Genomic DNA, 14,088 nt, shown 5'->3' on the forward strand with positions numbered 1-14,088 from the left:
CAAGTCTGCTTTGATAAAGTGCAGAACTTCATAACAGACTTTCGCTTCCTCTAAATTCTTTTCAAAACCTCTTGAACTTGCAGCCAAAAATTTCAGGAGAAAATTTCAGATGAATGAAATGTTGCCTGAAGAGAGACAGATTGTGAAGGCGCTAAATCCCTGGCTGAGGCTCAATTCCCCCAGTTTCTGTGACAGGGACCAGCACCAAAGTTTGTATATTAAAAGTTTGTAGAGAAACAACAGTGAGTCAACAAAAAAAATGGAGAAAAAGAAAAGAAGCGTGAGAGAAAGGGGCTCAGAATGTGGCTCAGACTAGCTCACAACTCTGTTTGTAATGCTATCAGAGCTATTTCAAGTCATCTAGTATTTTCTTTTCCCTCATGTTTGTACAGTTTATATAGTTTTCTTTGACACATTTACCACACAATAACTGGTGCCGTGTTATTAACCTTTGGGTGTAGGGATAAACATGCAAACCGTAAATGACCTTAAAGGCAAAGTCTCCTTAAATAACCCTCATATGCACTTCATACACAGTAACATTATAGAGGTAACACAACTTGACTTATCAATCTTCAGAACTCAGTAACAAGCCGTATCAAGTTTTAGGTGCAAATACTGAGAGCTCAAAACAAACACAGCTGCTATTTAAGCCACAATAAACAAAGACACGCAACGCATTTCTTCTCTAAGACAGTCCCATTATCTATTTTTGTGATTTTAGTAACCACATTCAAGTTGGCTGTGATCTAGGAGCACAGATATGCCTGACTTGAAAAGTTAATGATTTGTCCATAACTTACAGACACACTGTAGGCCTATGTACAGTACGTCTACATAAAGCACCCTCGTAAGCCAGTCAATGCTCTGAAACCAGCACTGACATCCCCCGCAGCTACCACAGCCCTGCAGGACGACAGAAATGACAAGGGAAGGTCTGAGTTAAAGGGTCAGGGGTCATATGGGGGCATGTAAGCCCAGAAAATGGCAACCAATCCTGAGTTAGCGGGAGTCTGCTAAAATACGCACCACTGAAGGCACTTTTTAAACAACAGTGCTTCTGTTCTAAGTAATTCAAGTTCAAGAAAAAAAGAAACCAGGGCCCTCCATGCAGGAAGGACTTTCGTATCTGTGTTCTTCGCTTTTTTCCTTTTGTTCCCCTCAGACAAAGCAAGCAGCTCAACCTAAAGCTTCTGCGGAGAGAGGCAGGCGGGGGGCTGACAGGGAGGGAAAAGTGAAAACCCTTAGGAATCAGCTTGAATCGAAAGGGACTGAGGACAAAAAAAAAAAAAAAAAAAGAGCTACAAAAATTAAAGGAAAAACAAAATCAGACATAAGCTACTAAAACCTACAATTAGCATAAAACCTAAACTGAAACAAAAGCACAAGAGTTTGAAAATACAAACTATAAGAAGCCTGCAATTCAGAGCTTCAGTTTCAGTCTAAGACAGGCTTAGAGCAGGTGACGGTTGAGAAGAGCACCCGAAACTGGCTCACAGGACCGGTCCTCTGTGGTGGGTAATTTGATTGGTTGGTTGGTCAGTCAGTTGGTCAGTGTGAACAAGTCGTTGTTAACGTGTGTTCAATAAGGGTGTAATTGCCCCATATGTTAGAGGGACAGAGCATGGCAGGCCAGCTGACGGGACGAGGGTGTGTGTGTGTGTATGTGCATGTGTGACTGGGTAGATTTAATCATCATCCCCTCCTCCGTACATGTCGGCCAGCTTCTTGAAGCGTGGGCCCCAGTCGTTGAGGTAGTCATAGTCCTGGTCCCCCGTGCTGGAGGAATTAAGCGAGCTGACAGAGCCAGCGGTGGAGCCGCTGCCCTCATAGTCAAAGACCAGCAGGGAGTCATAAGGAGGAGCAGTGGGGTCGTTGTCTGCTGCTCGCAGACCCTAAACAGGATGAAGATGAGGAAAGGCAGTGGTCAGTGCTCATGTGCCTAGATTATTATAAAAAAGGCGGGTTGATGAGCGATGGAGAAGCAACAGGTTGTCAGAAATCAACTCCAGCAATTTGGTACTGCAGTCACACGAGACAGCGGACGCCAAACTATCCTGACACAAATCCCCAGGATGGGTCACGCTCAAAAAATGCTGGATCCTACATGATGATCCCATGATGCAACCAAAAGCATTTTTTTCCTTGTACCCTCCCTTCCTGGCAAATGTCTCAATTTTTCAAGTCCTCAAGGCCCAGACATGAAACCCCCACTGATGACAGTAGTTGCTTTCTGGCACTGACATTAATCAGTGCTGCCTTTGTCACAGCCCTTTGTTTAGTCTCATGTCTCATGCTTGAAAAACTTATATGTATAATGCAGTTTCAAAAAATATACACAGCACTGTGCATGGAAAGCTACTGGAAATACATAATATTAGTGGCTTTGCTCATGCTTTGCAATGAAGAAGAACAGCTTATTATTTTGTCACTATATTTTAGTTTTGCATTTTAGTATTCAATAAGGTTCTGATGGTGAAAGAAATACTCAGGCTTCTTAGGAGACAAACTTGTCCAGACCAAACCTTCTTTTTAACAGGCCAATAGTCACTGTGCTAGCAAAAATTTATGTTTCATGTATGTAAATATACTAATAAGGAGCTGCTTCGGCCGGTTCTTGTTCCTGAATTTGATTTATGAATGTGTAATCAAACCGTAGTCATCAATATTTCATTACCGTTTCATAAATAAGATGTGAAGAGGGCTGTATGTTTTCTGCCAACACTCAAACCTGTACTTGTTTCTTAGAATGACAAATGAATGCCATTGACCTGAAGGTTAGGCAGGTGAAGAGAATTTGACTTCATCCACTTCACTGGAATACAGAGAGCTGCTACGGATAGAAACCTAAAAAGTCTAAACCCCCTGTGGTACGGTGCGTGGCAGGAACACCATGTGTTTGCTGTGTTTGTGTTTTACCAGACTGCTGGAGCGATATCAGGTGAGCACATGTGTGGGGGAGAGAGAGAGAGAGAGAGAGAGAGAGAGAGGGGGGGAGAGAGAGAGAGAGTCAAGGCTGGATGGATCAAAGCTGAACAGCTGCCAACACCTCTCGAGTGTGAACGTGTTGTCATGAGTCTGTCAATCAGCATTTTCTAGCATCAGTGTGCCAATGTTGGAGTGTGTGTGTGTGTGTGTGTGTGTGTGTGTGTGTGTGTGAATAAACTTGGCACAGTGAGAGCAGCTGTAAAGTAAAACAAAACTCTACATTGTTTCCATCACCATGCTGGAGTTTACATATTGAACAGCATCCAGAAATAAGTAATCACATTAAATGTCAGATCGAAGGAAAGTGAAAGTGAGAGGCAAGCTCACTGTGGGAGAAACAATCTAATGAATGTTGAGCTCCTGTGCATGCGAGATGCGTGATGTGTGTGTCCACTGTATGTGTGTGTGTGTGTATGTTCACCTCGTGGATGAAGTCCCCTATGTCTCCAGGATGGGGCACGACAGGTCTAATTGGGTACTGGGACTCCGGGATGATGGGACGCTCATCTACCCTGCGAACACCGGGCGGCTTGCTTATGATGTGCTCCAATGAGTCAGGCTGCTGCAGCTGGCTCAGGTCATAGTCCTACACAGCCACAGGGGCATACAGATGTAAGCAGGGCACAGGTCAACATAGAAAGCATGTGTGTATGTGTGTGTGTGTCTCTCTGGATCTCACCTGGTCCTCTTCTCCTCCTCCCTCTTCATCGTATTTGAGGATGTTGTCTCTCACGTCGTCTTCAGGGTCAATTAGCAGCTGCTTGGTCTGCCTCTCCTTCTCTCTGCGCTTGATCCACACCACAAACAATAGCACCATGCCTGCAATGGTACACACATGAACATGATGAACCTGTAGGGTACGCTGCAACAACCTGCATCCAAAGACAAAACAGGCTATCAGGACCATGCTCGCTGCTCTGTTAGGCTGTACTTAGCTGAACGTAGCTGAGGCTGATGGCAGTGTCAGTAGTTTTCCAGGAATTTGGTCATAAAGCAAAGTATTGGACAAACATACATTTTGACCTCATGTACATCTTCCAAAAACTTGAATTGGGCATTGCAGTCATAATGACATGAATGGATCATTTACGTATGACTGAATACGTTGGAAAAATCTTACAGTTCCAGGTGAATTTGTCTGCAGGACAGTACAAGCAATGCAACCCACAGCAGAATAGTAAACCAGTGGAGAGACAGAGAGCAGCAGATATTTACCCTACCAGGGAAAGAAGACAAAAACTCCTTGTCGAGAGATGCTGGAGAGGATTCCAGCAGTCGAGACATTCATCTATTATACAAACCACTGTTCATGTTGTTGTATTACAGCCTGGTAAATGTTTAAGGGCTGTGCCCTGAACCACAGTTTTTTTTGGCAGAGAGGCAAATCAAAGCCAATCACAGGCAGCTGTAAGTTTTCACAGTGTACATATGTGTGTGTGGGTGTATGACATGTCTGCAAGTAGTGAAGTGTCAGTGCATGAATACGATATAAACAGCTGATACTCACTGAGCAGGATGATGATGCAGATCAGGATGGAGATGATGGCTCCAGTTCCCAGGCCAGCGGCTGCTACAGCCCCAAGAGTGGTGCAGTCTCCATTTTCATCGCAGGGACATACCTTCACTTTGATGACTGACCTGTTGGACAATGGAGGGTTCCCCGAGTCCGACACAATTATAGGGACCTCATACACTCCCGGCTCTAAATATATTTGGTACCGCAGACCCAGACGGGCGTAGTCGCCTGTGTAAGAGACAAAAATGAAAATTACTAGATGTTATTATTCATCAGATTTATTGTTCCAAAACTGTTAAAAATTGGTCCCAGGGGTGGATTCCAATATGGCTGAAATATCACAGTATTAGTTGGAATGTTTTTTTCAATATCAATATGTGTCATGGAAAATTATAATAAAATTATAAGTCACTTTATAATGTAGATGTATGGTGAAAACAGTTTTAAATAATAATGGGGATTTGATAAAATTGCTAGACTAGTGCTATAGCACGTTCCGCTACACTTCAAAGACATCAATTTTTCATTTTCCCTGGTACTGTGCTTCTTCACTGACACCTCCTCACCACTGATCCGAGAAATCGTCCAGTTGCGCCGGATGCTGGTGGGGAAGTTGGGGAGCTCGAAGACAAAGGGTCCAGCGTTGGGGTCCGTGTCAGCGTCAGCGGCAGTGATGTTGACACCGTTGACGTTCCTGTTCACCCTCTCACAGATCTGAGACTCCCTGGGTATGAGCGCTGGGGGGTTGTCATTAATATCTATCAGATAGATCTGCAATGTGCCTGTGCCGCTGGCTGCAGGAGAGCCTAGGAGCAGGGAAAGGGGAGAGAAAATAGTATCATGACAAGAGGAAAAGATGACAAGAGAAGATGTGTGCAGTGAAAGGGATGATAGAGAGCGAAGAGGGACAGGAGTTGAAGGCCGACAGAGGGGAGGCAAATAATGAAAGAGAAAAAAAAGGAGAGATATAAAAGAAAAGACAAGAGGTGAAAGGAACACTGTTTATTTACAGTGGTGATATTAAAGGTTGGGCTGCTGTAGAACTGGAGGAGAATTTCTGCCGTTGACAGAAATACTTGTGACATTTGTGCTTTCCAGCTTCTCCTTCAGCCTTACAGTCAAATCAAACCCATCACAGTCGATCCATATACAGGCACAGCACATCCAATCGCCTAGAGAGGACTTAGGTACAATAATGATGACTGTAACACAATCAAACAAGTCCTTGTCCGTGTGTATTTACTATTCTAAGAGAGCCATCTATGATTTGATAAATAAAAGCCCCTCTGTCTGCAATATTAACAAAGCATTTCTTGAAAGGTGAACTGGGCATTCTCATTGCAGCGCACTCAGTCCTCCATTCTCACATAAACATACTCACTTCAGTAAATATAAATGCACGTTTACATACCTACCATACCTACTGGACAAAAAAAAAATTACTCCCTGTTCACAGATAATCAGGCACTCTTGAAAACGAGTTATTGCGTTTCTGTAGCCCTTAAGAAGATTTCCAAAGTCTGTAATCATTACATCGTTACCAGAGTAAGTAAAGCAGTGTGAAAGCACTTGTGGCTTTCCCACAGTGCAGACTGTAGCAGCCAATCACACACAATATACATTTCTTTTATTTTTTTAACTAAATGTGATCCTAGAAGTGGAGCTGACTTCCTGTTGAACACACGATGGCTATAGCACAGGACTGGCTTATTGTATGTGCATATAATTTTAGCAACAATCTCATTACACATACAGATGCACAGGGGCTGCGCACAGATGATGCTTATTAGTGAGCTGTTAGAGCTGTGATATTCTTTTACATGAGCTCCAGTAGACTTTCCACCAATGTTGCACCCGAGTCCATGTGGCAAATCTGTGGAAACTGGTAAGGCAATTGGAAAAATTTGGTCTGATTTGACTGTAGGCAGCCTTGTAACAGCATGCACTGGCGCACACAGTCACACAAACATACACACACGCACACCCCTCATTTGTGACACGGTCCTGAAGCACTGACTGAACAGAGCAACAGACCATCAGCAAGAGCATTAACAGAGAATTGAGGGTAAAGAATAGACACTTTAAACAATCAGAGCAGGGAGAAGAATGCATAAATGTGTATGTGTGGCATGAAAATGTGGCACAGAGAAATCTGAGAAAAAACAGAACAAAAAACAGAGTGCTTAGCAGTATAAAGCTCAGAGCTGTTTATTGAGTGTGTGTCGGGGGTGACGACCCTTAGCTGCCTCCAATTACGAGTCATTTCCCTGCCATGCCCCACTGGCTGAGCCATTGGAATCAGACGACCCAAGGGCCCATCTCTGGGATGAGATAAGGGCGATGTAATTTACAAAGATTTATGCAAAGCTGACAGATCTGCCAATTAAACACGGCAACAGAGCAAGACATTTGCCACGAGAGGAGTGAGACACAGTTAGAGACAGGGGGCTGTAAGTGAATCAGTTGACAGTTTGAGCTCTGTCTGACTGGTAATACAACGATTAGCACTGTAGATCAAAAGATCAAATGCAAATTATTGATAAAGACTTATCACTAAAGAATGTGCCACTGGTGCTCTAGCTGAGTTTCAGCTAGATTTAGATTAATAAGTTAATAATTAAAATTATACCATCATTATTACCTCATAAGGTCTATAAAACTGATGACACAGATATACTATCAAAGCATTAACTTGCGTATTCTGACAATAACTATATACTATGACAATATCAGTCTATATATCATGGTTAAATTATTAATAAAAAGAAAATCACACGTCATATTCAGCAGGTTATATGATAATGATACCTTATCATATATATCAAATATTTTCCAACTACTTAACTGCATTAAATACATTTACAACCAATTTATAGAAACATTTGATTTGATTGTCACTATTTACACATTATCCAATAGTTTCATCATTAGTGGCTACTTGCATACACATTGCTGTAAGGACTCATGCTTAGTGTACAGTCATGCATGCATATTTAACACACCTACATACTGAACCATAAACACATTGATGAACACACCAGTTCAAACACGCGCACACACACGCACATACACACACACACGCATGCACGCACCAACACACTGCGGCTCTCCCATTCTGCTGGTTTGTTAATCCCAGCCATGTATGGGGGACATGTGGAAGCAGCTTGCCACAGCTGATAGGAGAATTATGTGGGTTTTAACCAGCTAAATAAATAATTATGTTTGTGTAAATTTCTCAAAAGGATTTGTATTAACTCCTTCTTTTGATGGTGGCTCAGAGATGTGAGGCATGGTGAAAGGACTTGTAGCAAGACTACCATATGTCCTTTGAAGAGCACATAAACACATACACAATACCATAGGTGTTTGAAAGGGAAAAGTGTGCGTCAGAAAGGTCTGAAGCAGTCAGACTTTGTTGGGGGGCAACATAGAAATATGGTGGCAGAACACGTGTACTTCTCACCATGCTGTCACCACCTCTCCATGTCCCATCCTACTATCCTTACTGTCTCATAGTACTTCTTACCATAATCCCTCTCATGTTATCACGGCTGGCACTCCAGCAACACCCACATGGTAAGAATGATGTGCGCGCGTACACACGCACATACACACAAATAACTTGAACTGCTGGCTGCTCATCTTTTGAACTTACTGTAGTCCCAGTATCAGTCAAACCTTGTAGTAACATCTGTGTCTAAACTGCACTTTACGGAGGTCAGGTGAAAAAAAAAATGGTCAGGAACTACAAGGGTGAGTAAAAACAGGGAGTAAATGAGATGTTTGTGAAGCCCAAACAACAGCAGCCTTGTCAACTTCTAATCCCGCTGCCTCTTCCTTCTCATCATCACAGCAGATTACACATCATGGTGTCTGACATTGTCAGTCATCGCAAGTAAATATACAGAAACGGACATGTGCGCACACATTGCAAATGAGTGCATTCACACATGCTCACATCTATAAATACACCAATGTTTCAAAGCCAGCTCAACTTAAGGTAAACACACCAGTGCACTGCACGTCACAGATAAGGCAATTGGGGAGAGAAAAGACATTCCCTTTTTTTTTTTTTTTAACTTGAGAAAGGCACTCACTTCCACTTGAGAAAAAGGGAACTTATTTGCTTACTGTGATTGAGTTTGTGCTCAGTTAAGCCTGAGTTTCAACTCTGAGGCAGAACAAATAATATATGCCACACAAATAATGAGAAGGGGGAGGAGAAGGCAGGCATGGACAGAAAAAAAGAAAGGAGGAGAGGAGAGGACAGGAGATCAATGGTGTGACCAGTCGTATGAATCCAGGATTTTCTCTAACTCTAGCCCAGCTGCTGTGCACTTAAACGCTGCTTACGTGTCCTTCTATCTCTCTAAATCCACTCAAATGTCTTCATTTTATTAAGCTGTTATAGGTATTCAAGTAGCTTAACTTCTTAACTAAAGATTGTGTTTTAGAATTCCGTTACACTCTCTACCTGACAAACAAACCAAGCAACAATTTTGACATTTTCACTTTAACCTGTATTTATCAACCCACTCTCTCCTTTCCAACAATGATTCACATTCACTTTATTGGAAAAAAACAGCCAGTGTCTTGCTCAAGAACACATTGACTCTGTTATTCATTATTTTTACTATCATATAATCACTCATTTACTTCCCTACTCGCATGTCTGCTGCTGGTTTGGAGACTTTAACAGGTGACCTTCCAATCATACTCCTCAAGTATAACATGCATACATAATGTAGACAATGTGAAATTGCGGTAAAATTAAAGAGAGCAAGTTTCAAAGTGATTTCTAAGATGCTTCATTTGTGTTTAATGTAAATCATGCTGTAGAACCAGATGATGTCTTAGCAAATCAGAATTTTTGTGAGTATTACTGTGGAAAAAACGGTACAAAGGAAGGAGCAACACTGATCATTTTGATTTTAAATTAAAAAAAAAAGAAAAAATACAGATTAAAGCATTAAAAGAGCCTCTTACCATTGTCCGTTGCCAGGAATGTGGCTTCATATATATTATTCTTGACATAGACAGACTCCCGATCAAGCATTGCTGTGGTTACTATCTGACCGTTGGTTCTGTTGATGGACAACCAGTCTGCAGGGTCATTCAGCTTTGAATACCTAAAGACACACAAGGACAGATCGATGGAGAAGGGTTTCTGTGTTTACAAGCAATTATGAATTTTTTCTTGCATCTGATTGCCTGCACATTCGCACTCTAACAAAATCACAACAGCCTGACCTTCACACAGTTTAATTCTTCATTGACTTCTCCTCCAGAGCCTGCAGCCTACAGTCAATTTCACCTCATTTTTCACTCCTGTGTACCAGGCATTGAAGTCAATTTCCTCCCTAGTTAGGCACTACTGCCACTGCCTGTGTGTGTGTGTGTGTTGCATGCACATATTCTCAGGAAGTGTTTTTTTTTTTTTTTCATGCTGGAGAAGGCGAAACTGCTTGACAGGGTTATATACATGGATGTTTTAGTGCATGTATGTTTGCAAATGTTCCCATGGGTGTATGGGCAAGCTGTGTATCTGCTGGAGACAGAGGATGACAGAATTTTGGTACTGATAGTCAAACAGGAAAGTGAATGCGGTAGCAGGTGGTGACACTCCCCTGGGATAAAGGGCAGGGGAGGAAAAAGGGATCATCTCCAGGATTGAATCCCAATCTCACTCTGATCTAACTGTTCTTGTTTCTCTGGCTTTTGTCGCTTTCAGCTCGTTCCACACTTTCAATTTTATCTGATCTCTCTCAACCCGTGCTGCCTCACCTCATCTTGCTGTGCTTTTGTATTCATACATTTTCTTACCCTATCCTTGTCTGTATCTCCTCATCCTCGTCTCATTCCCTATGTGATACAGAGTTCATCAGCTGCCACCTCCACTGGCTGCAATCTCACTTTCGCATTTGAAACATCATCTGTGGACATGTGACACCTTGGCCTTACACAACGAGGTTTCTACATCAATCCGATTTCATTTACTGAATGTCAGTTTGGGCAATAAGGCCACGTTGTTGTATAGCATACACTCCCAGCTTTTAAATCCGTCCAAATTGAAATGGATTTGACCTTAACCTTGCTTTTATATTTATTGAATTGTTGTGTTCTTACTGTCAGTATACAGCCCTCTTGTTTATTTGTGTTTGATTAAATACAGGATGTACATTTCTACTTACACGGAGGAGAATGGAAGCCTAGAGAGGTGGGTGTCGATAAGGAGGGGGACTGGACATAGAGTATAATCTCTCTCCTGCAGTGAGGGAGGTGGGATTTTCCCAGCAGGCAGTGGGTATGATCCCAGGCGTAGCGCAGTGCGGGGAAGGGGATCACAGAGATGACATTCCCACACTCTAGACGGTTTCACACAGGCTAGCCAAGCCCACAGCCACTAACTGGCGGACTGTGAAATCACAACCAGGACTACAGTGAGTCGATCACCGTGGGAGGGCTGGATAAAAGGGTGAGGGAAATGATCAGGAATGGATGGGAGAGGAAAGAGGGGCAGGGAGAGGTGACATTCGGAAGTAGCAGCATGGCTGTATGATCTGGTTTTAATATCCTCATTAAGACTGACTTGATATCTGCTGCTATTCTGTGTCCAACTGCATCTCTGTTGGCTTTGCCGTGCCAAACTGACTCTCTCTGTCTGGGCTGAGAGAAAAATGTTTTCTGTCTTTCCAGTGGAGGGCAGACAAACTTTTCACTGAGCAGAGGAAAAGGCTTTGGTTCACACAAATACCATGAACATTGTTCTTGGAAAAAAAACCCATGCTGTTGAATTTATTAAAAAGAATAGTTTGACATTTTGGGAATTTGTTTTATTCTGCAAGAAACAGATTAGATGATTGATATGATCCTCATTCCTGTATGCTAAATATGAAGCTAGGGCCAGCAAACAACTGGCTTAACGGTGGGAAAGAGCTAGCTGGGCTCTGTCCAAGATAAAAAAAACAAAAAAACCTGCCTACATGTATCTCTAAAGGTCACTAATTAACACAGCATATCTTGTTTGTTTAATCTGTACAGAAATTGGAGTCTGGAGCCCTGGAGTTTCTGCTAATTGCCTGGAAACCTCACAGTGAAGACAAGATTCCAGAAAGTCACTACTGTCAGCCAAGACATAGTCCAGCACATTAATACCAATAAAACCACAACTTACTATTTTTACTTTGTACTTTATGTGCAGATTAAAGCATTGACATATAACATGTTAATTACATGTTATATAAGTTTGAGGTTCATTTTTTTGTACCTCTGAACAGAGCTAGGCAAGCCATGATATGTTTTTATGCCATGATATGCTAATCACTTATTTACTCTAGTTTCATGTTAAGCATGCAGACATGACAATGACAATGTAGTACCACAAGAGAAATTCTATAAACCTGAGCTGCGTTGGGGTGGAGGGAGAAATCTCAAAGGCAGAAATCTCCCAACTTGGACAAGAGCCAAAACTATCTGCATGGCTTGACAGAAGTGAGAAAATATATATATATATTTTTTTGTGGTTGGGATGAACTGACCCTTTAATATCTGGGACAAACAAGAACAAAAAAAAGAGACAGAGGAGAAAATGGTGTGTATGAGAGAGTCTTTCCTCAGTAAATGTAATACCACTGGAAACTATTCTGTCCTGGGCACACAGCATGATAACAAAAGTGGATGCGTGCCCTCTGATGATAAAAGCTATATCACAATGGTGCTCTGTTCACCACCACACTTTAATTAAGTCTCCCAAACAGCCCTCAGTGCAAATGTAATACACCTTATATCAAGCAAATGAAGTCCCCTGAGCTAATTTCCAACACAATGAATAGACGGTCCCCTGTGTTATTAGTCCAGTTCGTCAGTAAAACTCGGAGTGTAGATGGCTTTCTGCAGCCATCAGTTTTTCTGGTAGCATCCCATAAACGATAGGGCTAGCCTGGCCATTAGATTGATTCCTGTGTGTTTTTGTTTACAAGTCCCAACTGTCAAGAACATAACTGTGGGCAATTGGCAGAATCCATCGCTAACTTTTTAATGAAGTGCTGTTCCAATTTTTTGTCTTTTTGGAAAGGTAAACAGTTCTTGTTTATCCTAGTGCTAGTTTGGAGTAAAAAAAAATCTGGTTTAAATGTTACACTGTGTTTGAAAGTTTTACTATTTCTTCCTGTGTCTTATTTCCAATGCTTTCCTGAGCTCTCCTCAACCTGAAGGTTTGTCTCATTTGGGAGTTGGCTGGTGTGTGAGTACAGCTGGATGTATGATTAGGCCTGGCAGGTTAGTGATCTTAGCAAGCAGCAGGGAGAGGTATGACATTTATTTTTCAAACCCCCGACCCTGAGGATGAAAAATGCATGTCTCAAGCTTAGCCAAGGCGGTTTGGGTAATCATTTATGCCAGTGTCTCCAGTCCCATGTCTTGACCTTACTGGTTGGGTGTCTGACAGGTGATGCATGATGCCTCACTCTCCCTCCCCCTCCCCCCACCCCGCTCCTGTCCACATTGTCTCCTCCCCAACCCCAACAGGACGCTGTCAGTCTGTCCCTCCTTTGATAAGCACCTGTCAAGTTCAAACCTTGACCCGGGGTCAGCTCACCATCCACAGCTCCCTTCTGCCTCCACAGTCCCTTAAGTCTTTTTTCACCTTACTTTCGACTTTTACGGCTCTCTCTAAATCTTCTCCTTGTCTCTCTTCTCTTTATGTATCTCCACCATCCATTTACAAAGACATACTGCTCTTTGTCATATGCAAAGACATGCACCATGAATTACATTACAACACAAACAGCGGCTTCAAACCTAAATGTCTCTCCCCTTGCAAACAGACATGTCAGCTAAGTTTTTGATTGATGGGGCTTGGAAGCATGTACACTGAGATCAGTTCTGTGTGACAAAAGTTTGAAAATGAAAGTTTAATAGGGTGATGCAAACACTGTGCACGCTTTTAGCTGATTGCAAAGAATGAGTCCCTGAATTTCTCTTTTTTTTTTTCAGAATAATGAGTATTCAAGAGGCAGAGGGAACAGCTGTGATTAGTGCCCTTGCATAACAGTCTTGAATATACCTTTTATGGAACTGGTGTAAAGCAGGTGGATTGATAGTGATCCTATCCAGATGGATCCAAATGATTGAGGTAGTGGTGGTTTGCCATCTCTTCAATCCTCCTTCCTCATGTGAGGAAGGAGTGAGAACATGCTTCTATAAGGCTAACTAAATTCCAAGATGTACAGGACTGTAGTCTTGCACAGGTCGGGAAAAAACAGGGAGGAAACCAAAGAGGTCAAAGTGAATTCAACAGGGAGAGAGGATGAGAGAGACAGAAGCAAAGAGAAGGAAGGGGGAGAGAGAGAGAGAGAGAGAGAGAGAGCCCAGCTGGAGACTTTGGTCGTCTATCTAAATTATAATGTACACCCAATTTACTCTCATTTGCTGTGAAATTAGCTGGGAAATTTGTTTAGATCTTTTCCCCATAGAAAATGGGAAGGCAGGAGCTGTTGGAGTGTGAGGTGGTTAGAAGGAAGGAGGTGGTATTAATGTCACACTGAAGAGCTATGTTACCAACTCAGTTGCTGTGTTATACTGTG

The 14,088-nt window shown here is 42.3% G+C and overlaps 1 protein-coding gene across 1 annotated transcript in view; it reads right to left on the minus strand.

The window, feature by feature from the left end:
- Window positions 1-1,522: 1,522 nt before the first annotated feature.
- Window positions 1,523-14,088, minus strand: part of LOC121199482 (cadherin-4-like) — a 206,309-nt gene continuing 193,743 nt past the window's right edge. Inside the window, exons 12-17 of the mRNA XM_041064214.1 lie at window positions 9,491-9,633; window positions 5,071-5,310; window positions 4,496-4,732; window positions 3,668-3,807; window positions 3,410-3,574; window positions 1,523-1,895 (exon numbers count right to left, since the gene is read on the minus strand). Coding sequence (XP_040920148.1) covers window positions 1,689-1,895; window positions 3,410-3,574; window positions 3,668-3,807; window positions 4,496-4,732; window positions 5,071-5,310; window positions 9,491-9,633 — 1,132 coding nt within the window. The 3' untranslated portion in view covers window positions 1,523-1,688. The remainder of the gene's footprint in view (window positions 1,896-3,409; window positions 3,575-3,667; window positions 3,808-4,495; window positions 4,733-5,070; window positions 5,311-9,490; window positions 9,634-14,088) is intronic.

The sequence above is a fragment of the Toxotes jaculatrix genome, chromosome 2, assembly GCF_017976425.1.
Source record: "Toxotes jaculatrix isolate fToxJac2 chromosome 2, fToxJac2.pri, whole genome shotgun sequence".
NCBI classification, from domain to species: Eukaryota; Metazoa; Chordata; class Actinopteri; family Toxotidae; genus Toxotes; species Toxotes jaculatrix.